The 13,904-nt window shown below is 38.7% G+C and overlaps 1 protein-coding gene across 3 annotated transcripts in view; it reads right to left on the bottom strand.

Annotated features, from left to right (window-relative positions):
- Positions 1 to 13,904, bottom strand: part of LOC106882412 (protein zer-1 homolog) — a 106,116-nt gene that overhangs the window by 49,048 nt on the left and 43,164 nt on the right. For all 3 annotated transcript variants that reach the window (XM_089339112.1, XM_089339160.1, XM_052973916.2), the window contains exon 2: positions 10,058 to 10,841. In XM_089339112.1, coding sequence (XP_089195238.1) covers positions 10,058 to 10,821 — 764 coding nt within the window. In that variant the 5' untranslated portion in view covers positions 10,822 to 10,841. The remainder of the gene's footprint in view (positions 1 to 10,057; positions 10,842 to 13,904) is intronic.

Below are 13,904 nucleotides of genomic sequence, written 5' to 3'. Positions count from 1 at the left end.
AGTTAAAATATTTGACTGCATACAGCATGGAGAGCTGAGAAGGAAAGGATATTAGAACCTTCTGTGTTCTAGTGGAACCGAAATGCAGCCATTAAAGTAGACCAGGAATTGTCAGCGCCATCAGATAGTAAAAGAGGTGTAAAACAAGAATGTGTGCTATCACCATAGCTCTTTAATAACTACACTGAGTATATATTCAGAGAATCGAACGAGATCAAAGGACTTAGGGTCAATGACATGAACATATGCAATATAAGATACTAGCTGGCCCCATGCTGTCAATAAATGACGGCGAATTGTAGCATTTTATGATATAAATCAAATTAATAGATTTGTCAATGTAATCTGGTGGTTATCTTTTGACACGTGACATCGATTGTTACTGAAAGAACGTTGATTCACACATACCTCCCTTGTACATGCACACACATACACACATATACTCACACAGAGTTGAAACGCTGTTTGATTTTTTTTTTCACTGTAGAATTTCCATCATCCCACCACCAAGTTTGCCATCACCCCTTCCTTCTTTACTCATCTATCACCCCTTCTTTTCTCATTCATATGTTGTGACAGAGAAAGACACAAGAGTATTACAGCAGATGATGATGATCCAGCATTACTTTAGTAATGTAAGGATCTACTTTCATAACATTTTGACAACAAGGTGGAAAAAGGGTAAATAGAAAACCATCTGCATTCACCAGACCCCATGCGGCTACACATGAAGAGCAAAAAGCTGGGGGGGAAAGTGATGGTGGCTGGGATGCTTTCACATCACTCAACCATTGCCTCAGCCTCTACAACACCCTACCTCCTACTTCTCTTTCATTGAAACCCTCCTCCTCCCATGGTTTCTTTGACAATCATCAGTCACCCTCCCTCTCTGCTCTCTTTCACTAACCATCTCCTCATGAGTCCATCTTCTCTTGTCTCTTTGTCGTACTCCCTTCCCCACTGCTCACATTAACCTGTTCATATTCACCGATAAAATAAGGGGTAACACCCACCCCTCTTTACAATTCTGACTCTGCCTCCACATCAACACTGTCTCTTCTATTAACCCCTGCTCTACCATCCACTGATGTGAAATTATTATTACACTTTATCCTCTCTTAACACATCCCCTGAAGCCCAGCCTCTCTCTCATCAGCCTTCCATCGATCCTCTCAGGGTTTCTTTGGTCTTGGGAGTCACACAGCAACCTCACTAATGGTGGTGCCATGAGAAAATGTAATCAATACATTCTGTGAAGTAGTTGGTGGTAGGAAGAACATCTAAACTGATGACAAAATAAGGACTGGTTCTCTGTCCCATCTAGGAGGGCTACAACTGCGTGTAAGAGCTGGCTACAACCATAACAAATCCTCCAAACCATGCAAAACGGACATAAAATGTTGATGGTGATTGTGTGTGTGTGAGTGTGTGCCTCATAGAGATATATATTCATATATATACATGTTTTTGATCCACAGACAGAAGATAAACTGTTTTTACTTCAAAACCTTTATAAATTTTTACTGATATTTGATAAGATGAGATTCATCAAAACCAGTAATTTTATCTTTATATAATTTTAAAAATCATTTTTATTAAATTCCTTCTTAAATTGAAATGTCTCAGATTTGCTTCTGTGCTATTTCCACTCCTTCTTTTATATATATATATATATAAATCATCATCATTGTTTAACATCCACTTTCCATGCTGGCATGGGTTGGACGGATTGACTGGCGACTGGCAAGTCAGGAGGCTGCACCAGGCTCCACTCTGATCTGGCAAGGTTTCTACAGCTGGATGCCCTTCCTAATGCCAACCACTCTGAGAGTGTAGTGAGTGGTTTTACATGCCACTGGCACAGGAGCCAGTCAGGTAGGCCGGGCATCAATTACATTCAGATAGTGCTTTTTATGTGCCACCGACACAGGGGCCAGTCAGGGGTTTCTGGCATTGGTCATGTTTGGATGGTGCTTTTTACATATCACCGGCACAAAACCTCTCTAAGAGTGGCTACAAATATATATATATATATATATATATATATATATATATATATATATATACTACAAATATATATATATATATTTTTTAATCATGCAAGTACTTGGTGACACTCTCAGTGCAGGTGTCACTTAAAAGTACTCAGACCATACTGTAAAGTGGTTGGTGTTTGGAAGGACATCCAACTGTAGAAACCTTGCCTAAACTGACCTCACCTGTGCTTGTGCCATGCAAAAAGCAATACTAACTTAAACTGGATCCATAACTCCCATCTCAGTTACTAGCTTGGAGCCCTGATAATCCATTACAGCACTTACCCAGTATACCTATTCATTTAGATCACCAGTGAACTAAACGCCCATATTCTCTGTGTGTATATATATATATCATCATCATCATCATTTAACATTCATTGTCCATGCTGGTATGCTGGAAGGCTGCACCAGATTCCAGTCTGATTTGGCATGCTTTCTATGGCTGGATGCCCTTCCTAATGCCAACCACTCAGCAGAGTGTAATGGGTGCTTTACATGCCACCAGCATGAGTGCATATATATATATATATATATATATATATATATATATATATATATATATATATATATATATATATATATATATGTATGTATGTATGTATACAATATAATATAAAGAAAAGGGAGAGTGTGAGCACAGGAAATATATATAGATAGATATATATCTTTATATAATAGTCAATTTGCACGTTTCAGTTTCTCACTTACATTCATATTTTACAATTAAAATTGCATTATGAATTTGAAAGGTAAAATCTGTTCAGGGCAAAATTGACATATTCATTTACATCCTAATGGATGGAGGGTTCCTTACAGACTGAATAGCAGCATGTGTATGTGTGTGTGAGCATGTGTGTCTTTGGATTCCATTTTAAAATAACTAGATGTTAAACTATGACTACAGTGGGCGATGGCTCGTTGCAGTCTTGAAGAGCTAGGTCATACTATAATTCACCCTTAATGGAATTTAGATCAGTTTTATAGCAGCTGGCTGCCATGCCTTTCCCTACTCACTTGTCAATGAATAAAAAGTAAAAGTATATACATATTAATAAGTATCCAAATCAATATATTTATTCAAATTCTACTTAGTTGTGAGAATTTCAATTTTTATTACAATTTTTTATTTATTTAGATGTATTAGTCTTGTTTGTTGATAGTTTGGGTTATATATATATTTAGTTAAATTAATTTTTATAGATTTTAAAGGGGATACGATTCACTATGTATCACATGTATGGAGTTGGACTATTTTCAAATGGTAAGAGTACATTTCATTTTAAAATTTGTTCCTATGTTTATTTTGTATGCAGAAGATGCACAGGATCCATAAAATCTTTAGAGATCTGGGAAATTGATTTACTCAAATGCCTTGGTGGCTCATTAGAGGTAGTAGATAATTTCTGATACCTAGAGGACTAAATTAGTAGTGGGGGGGATGGAGCATAGAGAGTGTGGTAGCTAGAATAAGAAGAAGATGGAGAAAGTTCAGAGAACTGTTACTTTTGCTGGTTACGAAAGGTTTCTCTCTCTGAGTGAAAGGAAGATTGTATGATGCATGTATGTGGACAGCAATTCCACATGGTAGTGAGATGTGGACCCTGAATGCAGAGGGCATGTGAAGGTTAGAAGGGAATGAGGCTAGTATGCTCTGCTGGATGTGTGATATAAGTGTACATGTTCTGCAGAGTGCTAGTGTTCTGAGAGAGAAGCTAGGCATAAGAGGAATTGGTTGTTGTGAGCAAGAGAGAAGACTGCATTGGTTTGGTCATGTGATGTGGATGGACGCCGACAGCTCCATAAAGAAGTATTGGAGACTGAAGAGGTACTAAAGAATGATCTCAGGACACTGAACTTTTCAGTCGAGACGGCAAACGGCTGAGGTGCCTGGGGCCTTGCTGTACGCAAGAAAACCTGTACCCTGCAACAAAAGTGTTAAGATTGATCTCTCTGGTGTAAAGTGTTCATGATGGTGCCAGCAGACTCAGTAAAGTGGTTGGCGTTAGGAAGAGCATCCAGCCGTGGAAACCATGGTGAAGTAGACTGGACTCTGGTGCAGCTGCTCAGCTTGCCAGCTCTGGTCAAACTGTCCAACCCATGCCAGCATGGGCAACGGATGTTGAATGAAGATTAGGGTGACAAAGGTATATATATATATATATATATAGAGAGAGAGAGAGAGAGAGAGAGAGTGCTTATAGGCACAGGAGTGGCAGTGTGGTAAGTAGCTCGCTTACCAACCACATGGTTCTGGGTTCAGTCCCACTATGTGGCACCTAGGCCAAGCATCTTCTACTATAGCCTCGGGCTGACCAAAGCCTTATGAGTGGATTTGGTAGAGAGAAACTGAAAGAAGCCCATTGTGTATATATCCATATATATATATATATATATATATATATATATATATATATATATATATATATATATTATATATATATATAGATAGATAGATAGATAGATAGATAGATAGATAGATAAATAGATTCAGATGAATATGGTACTTAAGTTGAAGCACCAGAATTAAGTACGATATTATCCATACAATTTCAAAATAAGGTGATTAAAATCAAAATAAGCAACAAGGATATCCAGAAGTTATGCAGTACGATCATTTCAAGCAACTCCATTTAATTGAACAATGCAATCATTACATCAATTTAAATGCAGAGCAATCCTCAGCTGCACAAAGACATAGAATTTAATTAAATTAAATCAGATGGACACATTAGTATAATTTTACCTAACTACTCCAAGAAGGTAAGGAGATAGACAAAGATCATGCTGCCTTCACTTCAGCTTAGAAGCTACTAAGGTATCAGGAAGAAAGACTTGTTACAGATTTTGCTTGTCACTGTTTTATGGGGTCAGTTTTAATTTATAGACTAGGTTTATCAAATTTTTGTATATCTAAGGCCAAAAGTGCAAAATCTGTAACAAGTCTTTCTTCCGGATACCTTAGTACCTTCTAAGTTGAAGTGAAGGCACCATGTTCTTTGTCTATCTCCTTACCTTCTTCAAGATTTTAGGTAAAATTATACTGTGTCCATCTGTTTTAATTTAATTAAATTCTATGTCTTCGTGCAGCTGAGGATTGCTCTGCATTTAAATTGATGTAATGGTTGCATTGTTCAATTAAATGGAGTTGCATGAAACGATTATACTGCATTACCTCTGGATATCCTTGTTGCTTATTTTGATATATATATATGTGTGTGTTTATATATATATATATATATATATCTATATATATATATATATATATATATATATATATATATATGTATGTGTGTGTGTGCATGTGTATGTTTGTCTCCCCTAACATCGCTTGACAACCGATGCTGGTGTGTTTACGTCCTCGTAACTTAGTGGTTCAGCAAAAGAGACCAATAGAATAAGTACTAGGCTTACAAAGAATAAATCCTGGGGTCAATTTGCTTGACTAAAGGCAGTGCTCCAGCATGGTCGCAGTCAAACGACTGAACGAAATAAAAGACTACACACACTTAATGGTGCAGCCATGGCTGTGTGGTTAACAAGTTCCTGCATTTATGCATGGTTTCTAGTTCAATCCCAATACTAGTTTCCAATTCAGTCCCAGTGTCAGTTTCTTCCACTCTCACTTAGTCTGACCAAAACCTTAGGAATGGGTTTCATGGATGGAAACCAAAAGAAGCCTGTGTTTATGTCTCAATGCCCTGACATTGTGCAATATTTTTAAACAAGCAACAACATTACAAGCAGTGTTGTTTGTTTTCAGTTTCCAACCATACACAAAAAAGAGATACCTTGATTGGAAACAGGTGAGGATTAGCCACAGGAAGAACATCTAATAGAAGGAAACCTGCATCAATGAATTCCATCCGACCCATGCAAGCATCAAAATAATTCAAAACCGATTTCTTCCTACTAGAGAAACTCCCATTAAGCTTATGAAAACTTAGGACATCAATGTTCTTTTTGTCTGTTAATTTAATGGTTGTAAATGTAAAAGGTCCCCCAGGGATTTCCTCATTAATTAGCTTGAACCAAGGCGGTGAGATGGCAGAATTGTTAGCATGCTGGACAAAATGCTTAGCAGTATTTCACCTGTCGCTACGTTCTGAGTTCAAATTCCACCAAGGTCAACTTTGCTTTTCATCCTTTCGGGATCGACTAGTCCCCTTCCCTCAAATTTCAGGCCTTATGCCTATAGTAGAAATGATTAAGTAGCTTGAACCAGTTGGATTAGCTTCAATAGAACCCTGATCAAACAGACCCCGAGATAAAAGCTGTCCACTACACTTGTTATGCATCCATTACATAAACATAAGGCAGTTTCCACCAAATCTTTTTCTGCGTCTCAGTACAGCCATTTCTCTCATACTAACAGTATCATGTCTCTAACTTGCTACGATTTTGCTTTTGCCAAATTTACTCTGAGGATGACGCATCCCAGTTTTAGATTTGACATTCAGATCTGGAATTCTTTCTACACAACCAGCTATGATAAGAGCTAGATCATCCATAGTCAAAAGTTTCCATAGGCAGCCAGTCTTAAATGCTTCTGTTATGACTTGTATAACAGGAGGGAATAGAGGACTGAGCTTTAATGGTGATGTGATGTATCACATATCTACACTGGGGTATCTTACCTATTGTAATCTTGTTCGGTCTCCATCGCTGTCTTTTACTTTCTCATGGATCACTCATCCTTTCTCCTACTCACTAAACCATGCCGCTGTTATAAAAGGAATGTTATTTCATGCCTCTGTATTCAATCTTGCTATCATCAGCCCTCCATTACTGTACCTTACTTCCATCACAACATATGCACTTCCAACTACCACCCTTCTTCACTACAAGCTTAGGCAACACTCTTTCCCTCTCTCTCATGTAACACTTCATTGACATTTACCACTCTCACTACCCATCACACTTTGCATACTGTTTTCCTATTCAACCCTGTTACCAACAACCATCATATAGCTGTCAGTGTCTTTTTTTCAGTTACTACCTCCCTTGACATCTCGCTCCTATTGCTCTCTTTCCTCCACATTCAGGCTATCTCTCTTCTTTCACAAGTCACATTTTCAGCCATGTTTTCCTTAACCCTTTCATTACCATGTTTCTTTTGAAATACACTTCCTTTTGTTTCAATCATCATCATCATCGTCGTTTAACGTCCACTTTCCATGCTGGCATGGGTTGGACAGTTCAACTGGGGTCTGGGAAGTTGGGAGGCTGCATCAAGCTCCAGTGTGATCTAGCAGTGTTTCTACAGCCAGATGCCCTGCTTAACGCCAACCACTCCATGAGTGTAGTGGGTGCTTTTTAAGATCTATTTTGAAAATAATGAAGAATCTAGTAAAATAATTTGGTCATCATTAAGCTGGCTTTTGGAACATAAATTAACATGGAATTTTGAGGGAAAGTTTTAATTTAGATCATTGAAAAAAAGAAGTCTATATCAGAGAACCAGTCAAGTTAGTATCAAAAGGAGTTAAAAAAAAAGATAGAAAGTAAAATTAGCAAGATTTGCAGGTGACAAGAGAACCTTTCCAGTGCCAGTGTCCCATTAAAATACGAGTACACTCTGTAAAGTAATTGGTAAACAAATGGAGACTGTTAGGTAACAGAGAAGACTCTTTAGTTTTGATAAAGTGTAAAGTGGTTGGTATTAGGAAGGGCATCTGGCTGTAGAAACCAAACAAGGATTATACAGATGAGTCTACTGGATGTAATTTATTGTAACGCTAGAATTGAAGATGTTATCTTCTCTGTGACAACACTAAAGATTCCTCTCTACATTGTTTCCAGTCTTTCACTGGCAACAGAATGATTGTCTTGTTCTCTGGCAAGACAACAGACAGTTTCCCTCCTTCTTCATTGTCTTCTTTCTTTCCCACACAACAAGGGATGGTAAAATCCCAGTGCTTAGTTGCTACTTGGTTCATTGCCCCCCCCCCACCCCAAAAAAAAATGCAAAGCTAACCTCAGCAGAATTTGAACTCAAAACGTAAAGCTGGAATAAATACTGCTAAGCATTTGGTGTGCTAATGATTCTTCCAGCTCACTGACTTAATAGCTGTAAGAAGATTAATTGCAAGGAAACTTAATATCACGATGATGGGTTAGAGAGAGATGCAAATTTAGGTATTAAATACCCACCATCTCCACATTCTATCTCCTAGTTTTGCTGTAGAACAAGGAAGACACCTCCATGCATTCCAGATCACTATTTATATCATCCCATCATTCCTGTCATATACTGCTAACAATATCTAGTGAGAGAAGTATAACTCCCCATCTATAAAACCTGTAACACGTCTCAGAATATCATCCCTGTCATTAGTTTCTCCAACCCAGCAGCATTTTGGAATTTGTTGTGATCTTTTTTTATTTCAATGATGTTGAATCCCTTCACATCCATCTTTATCTAATTCTTCCTTGACTTTCCTTAGTCTCCCTCTTCTACAGGTTCCATCAACTTGGACAATAACTGACACATCCTACTCTTATCTTTTCCATTATCTGACCACAAAATAGAGACCAGCTATAAACATGAAAGGAAAAAAATGGCATTCTGTTGGTTATGATGACAAGGGTTCCAGTTGATCCGATCAATGGAACAGCCTGCTCGTGGAATTAATGTAGAAGTGGCTGAGCACTCCACAGACATGTGTAATTTTTACATAGTTCTCAGGGGGATTCAGCTTGACACAGAATGGGACAAGGCTGATCCTTTGAAATACAGTTACAACTCATTTTTGCCAGGTGAGTGAACTGCAGCGACAAGAAATAAAGTGTCTTGCTCAAGGACACAACGCACTGCCAAGAATTGAACTCATCACCTTATGATTGTGAGCCGAATGCCCAAACCACTGAGCCATGTGCTTTCACACTGACCAGTTGCTGCATCTTTGGAAAAGTTCACAAAATACTCCTCCATAGATTATTATTCTTATCTAATCCCTACTGAAATGGTGTTGACAGCTCAGAGCTGACACATCTTGTGCCATCCCCACTCAGGTACTTCCAACTTATTCACCTCTCCATCCCTCCCCTTCCTAACCCCACACTAACCCCCTATTCCCAGTCCTTTGTCCCTCGTGCAGTTCTTAACTTTGAGCATTGATGATATGAACGTCGGAGGCCATGGGCACTGCCCTTTACTCCAGACTTAACAAAAACAATCCTCAATAATTCAGCCTATATTCACCAGGTGGTTCCCGCCTTTGTTGAGAACCAATCAATAGACTTTGTTCCCCCTGCCCCTTTTACCACTCCTCTAACAACTGCTTCCTCCACTTTGAGCAAATCCCTACATCAAGCTAGCTTTCTCACCAATCACACTGGGCTCTCAGTCCCTAAACCTTGGTTACTAAATATTCCATTCCACATAGAGTTTAAGGATTGTACAACTCTAGTCCTTATTGTTGGATTGCAGAGGGTCATGTGAAGTACACCTATGTTAATGAGATTTCAGGGAGAGCCTCAAACACACCAATATTACCTTCATTCTCACGTAAAGGAGACCTCCATTGCTAGACGAGGCAACACTATTTAACATGTAATCAATCAACAGAGTAATTAAGCAGATGAACAGACAGATAACTTGCTTCCGGCATTAGACTCTGGCCATGCTGGGGCACTGCCTTAAAGAATTTTAGTGAAAAGAATTCAACCCAGTACTTCTTCTATCGGTCTCTTTTGTGAAACTGCTAAGTTGCAAGGACATAAACATACCAACGCTGGTTGTCAAGCAGTGGAAAAGAACAAACACAGACATATACACATATATATATACAATGGGATTCTTTTAGTTTTCACCAACCAAATTCACTCACAAGGCTTTGGTTGGCCTGAAGCTATAACAGAAGACACTTGTCCAAGTTGACAAAGAAAAATTTTGATAGAGGAGCCCAGATTCATTCTAAATCCAGATGATTCTGAAGAAAAAAAAGGGGGGAAAAAAACACCAATAAAACTACCCTCTTCTGTAAAATCCACCCCAATATAAACAGTAAAATACTTACCTTAATCCTTTCACATGTTTGCATATAGAATCTATAATTTTGTCAATTTTGTCTTTGGGTAGATAGACCTGTGCCAGGCTGAGTGACAGCAGCTTGGGTACATTGCTCAAAAAGTCAAAGCACTCTGGTTTCAGCTCACACTGATAAAGATCAAGGAATGTGAGTCGATTCAATGGCATAAGCACTGAATTCAGCAGTAACGGACAACTTTTGAAGCTTACTTTTCTCAAAGAGAGGCATTGTAAATTAGGGCAGTTAAAAATAGTTAGTTTATCATTATGTACAAATTGTTCACCATTGCTCATCTGACACTTTAGTTCACTGAAATAGGACTTCTGATGTAAATCCTTAAATCCAAGTTGCAGTGTTCGCAATGAATAACCTGAGGTATTAAGCATTTCAAATAGCAAACGAGACGGGTCAATGTTCGAACATGACAAAAGGCAGAGATCACTAAGAGTATGTTTCTGAATGTAGGCCAACCCATCATTAGTTACTGAAGTTTGAGAAAGATTAACCTTTGCAAGACGAGTCCGAGAAGGGTCTTCAAAAATGTACAGAATATCATCAGTTAATTCTTCAGGTCGTTCTCGCCATGCTTTCAAAAGTCCTTCACATATTTCCTGTGGCAAGAAAATGCCAGGGCGTAAAGTGTAACGATTACCCTCTGTAATGGTGGCTAATGCCTCTGGATTTTTGACAAAAATATTCAAGCACATTTCCTGAAGAGTGTCAGGAATATTTTGTGGCCAGCCAAATGCCATATCTGCAAAGGCATCCAAAACTGAAAGAAAAAAAAAAGAAAGCAATTAAAATAGTGAAGTTTTAAAAATAAATTTGTAATCAACAATATATAGCATAAAAAAATATTACAAAATGTTGTAAATTATTGCTTAACATAATTCATAATTCATATTTTGGTGTTATGAATAAATAAAACAAATGATAAGAAAAACTTTTAAGATGAAGATTTCAAATTATTTATTGATTCAAGCTGAAAATAACTCAAGACTTTAAAAAAACGTGGATTTTGTCTCCCTCTCAACTCACGTCCAATACTCCTATCATGCTCTCATGTTCTATTACAACTCCTTACCAACAACAATCATGCAGCTGTCCACTTTTATCTCTCTCTCTCTCTCTCTCTCTTTCTTTTCCTTAACTCTCCTCTCTATCACCCCTTCATTCTGGTTCTCTTTCATTACTCTCCTTTCTCATCCTCACTCCTATCAATCTCCCTTCCTTATTCTCCTCTCTATCACCTACACACTCCTACCACATTGATTCTCTTCCATTACTTTTTTCTCTTCGCTGTTTCTTTGCCAGGAACAATATGACTCTTGAATGGAGAGAAAAGAACAGAAAGAATTCATTTGTCCTGCTAGGGACAAAACAATCTCACTCATGCTGGTGCCACAATAAAATACATCCAGTACACTCTGTAAAGTGGTTGGTATTAGGAAGGGCATCAGACCATAGCCCAAGGGAATATACAAATGAGACATGGTCTCCAACACTTCCAGGATTCTACTTCTGAGTCAAACCATGATGACCCACCCAAGTCATACCAAAAAAGAAGACAAGAATGAGGAGGAATCAAATTGTGTGACAACTCCAAATATAGATTCCCAATTTTTCTATCATTTTAGTTCAGGAGGAGTGTAACATAGGTACTCCAAACTTACTCTTTGTTGAAGGAGAGAAAAGAGATTGGGAATGAGGGAAGGATAATCTGTAGCCTTGAATGGCTGGATGTTTATGAAGCACAAAGTGAAAGAAGAGTTTGATGAAGTGGGAGTTGATGGAATAGAAAAGAGGAAACAAAGCAGTTAGTGGAGTGTGGCATTTTAAAGGAGAGCATCTTGGAAATGAGAGAGAGAGAGAGAGAGAGATCGGGAATGAGGACAGAGATACAGGTGTGCAGCTGCAAAGGAGATACATGGTTACCTGAGCTGAGGGAAGAGCAGGAGGAGAGAGAGAGAGAGAGAGAGAGAGAGAGAGTGGGAGACAGCAGGATGGAGAGGGTGGCAAAGTGCTGGCATACTCTCATGGGGCAGGGATCAGAATATAAATAGGATGGTTGAGTAGAGAGAGAGAGAGAGAGAGAGAAAGATGGTGGCAAAGGTAGGCCTTGGCACTGCCTTTGCTTCAAGGAATTTGAGAAAATTGTCATTATTAACCCCTTTCTTTTTTTATCTCTTTTCCCCTCCATCACAGCCATCCCCACCCTCTCTTCTATAATCTGAGTAACCATTGCTTCACAATCAACATGGCTATCAGTCAGATGACTGATATTTGCAGACGGCATGGTTTTACTTGAAGACCTCCAATGTACACTGAATGGGTTCCCTGCAAAGGAAACTGAGACCTTGGCCCTCTCAATCAAGTCTTCCCAGTTTACTCTGAATGTTGAGGGAACATCACTGAGACAAGTGGGAGAAGTTTAACACGTTGGCTCCCTCACGTCCTGCTGGTAGGTCATGATGGTATGTTAGTGAGTCCCACCTGACCCACCAACAGGTCGTTTTTTTCAAATTTCTTTCCCATGAGTTTTCTGAGAGCTGGAATGCTCCGATTACTTTGATTTGTGCTTTTGCTACACTAAGAGAACAATTCTTTATAGATTTTCAATATTATTTTTTTTTTAACGATTTTCTTCTGATTTCACCCTGTAATGAGGTAAAATAAAAGAGTGAATTTTATTTGCCATTGAAGCAAAAATAGTTCTTCCTGGAAAAAAATTGGTACATTTTCCAATAGAAACAGAAAGGAATGAAAAATATTTAACTTGCCATGGAAAGCAAAATAATTCTTTTTGAAAAGATTTCAAGATCTTCCAATAAAAAATGCCCCAAATTTTTTTATTGACCGCAGATAGGTTGTGTGGTATCTAAGAATGATATGAACTAGGGTACCATACAACCCCTCCCCCCGCCCAATGGGATGTGGGTATCTAACACTACCTATGTGATTCTTGCCTCACATATGGTATAGTGTAAAAATACTATGCTGCACATGTCAAAATTAATTAAGATGTTGTATTAGGACCTTGAGATAAAACATAAAATGAGGCTCAGGAGCCAAAGTGTTAAGTACTTCAGAGCCATATTCACAAGTGATGGAAGGCAGGCAGCTGAAATAGATGCTAGAATTCCAAATGCCGGTACCATACTGCACCGGTTCCATCATTCAATCCTCAGAAGAGGAGAGGTTGGTAAGAAAGCCAAACTCATTATCCTCTATTTGATTTTCATGTTTATCCTCACTTATGGTCCTGAATGTTGTGGGTAACGAATGAAAGAGAGTGCAATCGCAAATGCAAATGGCCAAAATGGGGTTCCTCTAAAGAATCTTTGAAGTAAGGTCACTCAACAACAAGATGTGTAGCCCAAAGAGGAGGGAATCTGTCCAGGTCGAACCACTTCTCTTCTCATTGAGAGGTCACAGCTCCAGTATTACGGACATGGGATTAAAATGTCACTGAAAAGAATCACAAGGTGAATTCTTCAAGCTGAACCAACCAGACGGAGATCCAGGTGGGAGAGACCAAGAACAAGATGACTGGACAATAATTCCTAGTCTCAGCTGGACATGTTTAGGAACCCAGCCAGAAAAATTTAATGACAATTGCTTCTGATATAACCCTCTGAAGGAAATGATTGAGGGTTCAAACCCAACAACCCTTCCATGAATAGTGGGTGGAGAAGATGGCTGGGTGGATATAGAGGTAAGTGCACAAATGAAAGAAAATGGAACTCAACATGTGTGTGTGAAAGAGAGAGAGAGAGAGAGAGAGAGAGAGAGAGTATTGTCTGCGCAATAACACTGGGCAGTGGTCGGTAGTGGC

This window comes from Octopus bimaculoides, chromosome 1, assembly GCF_046866305.1.
Source record: "Octopus bimaculoides isolate indiv1 chromosome 1, ASM4686630v1, whole genome shotgun sequence".
In the NCBI taxonomy this organism is placed as follows: Eukaryota; Metazoa; Mollusca; class Cephalopoda; order Octopoda; family Octopodidae; genus Octopus; species Octopus bimaculoides.
The sequence above is the reverse complement of the archived record's forward strand: the minus strand, read 5'-3'. Positions and strand labels throughout refer to the sequence as shown.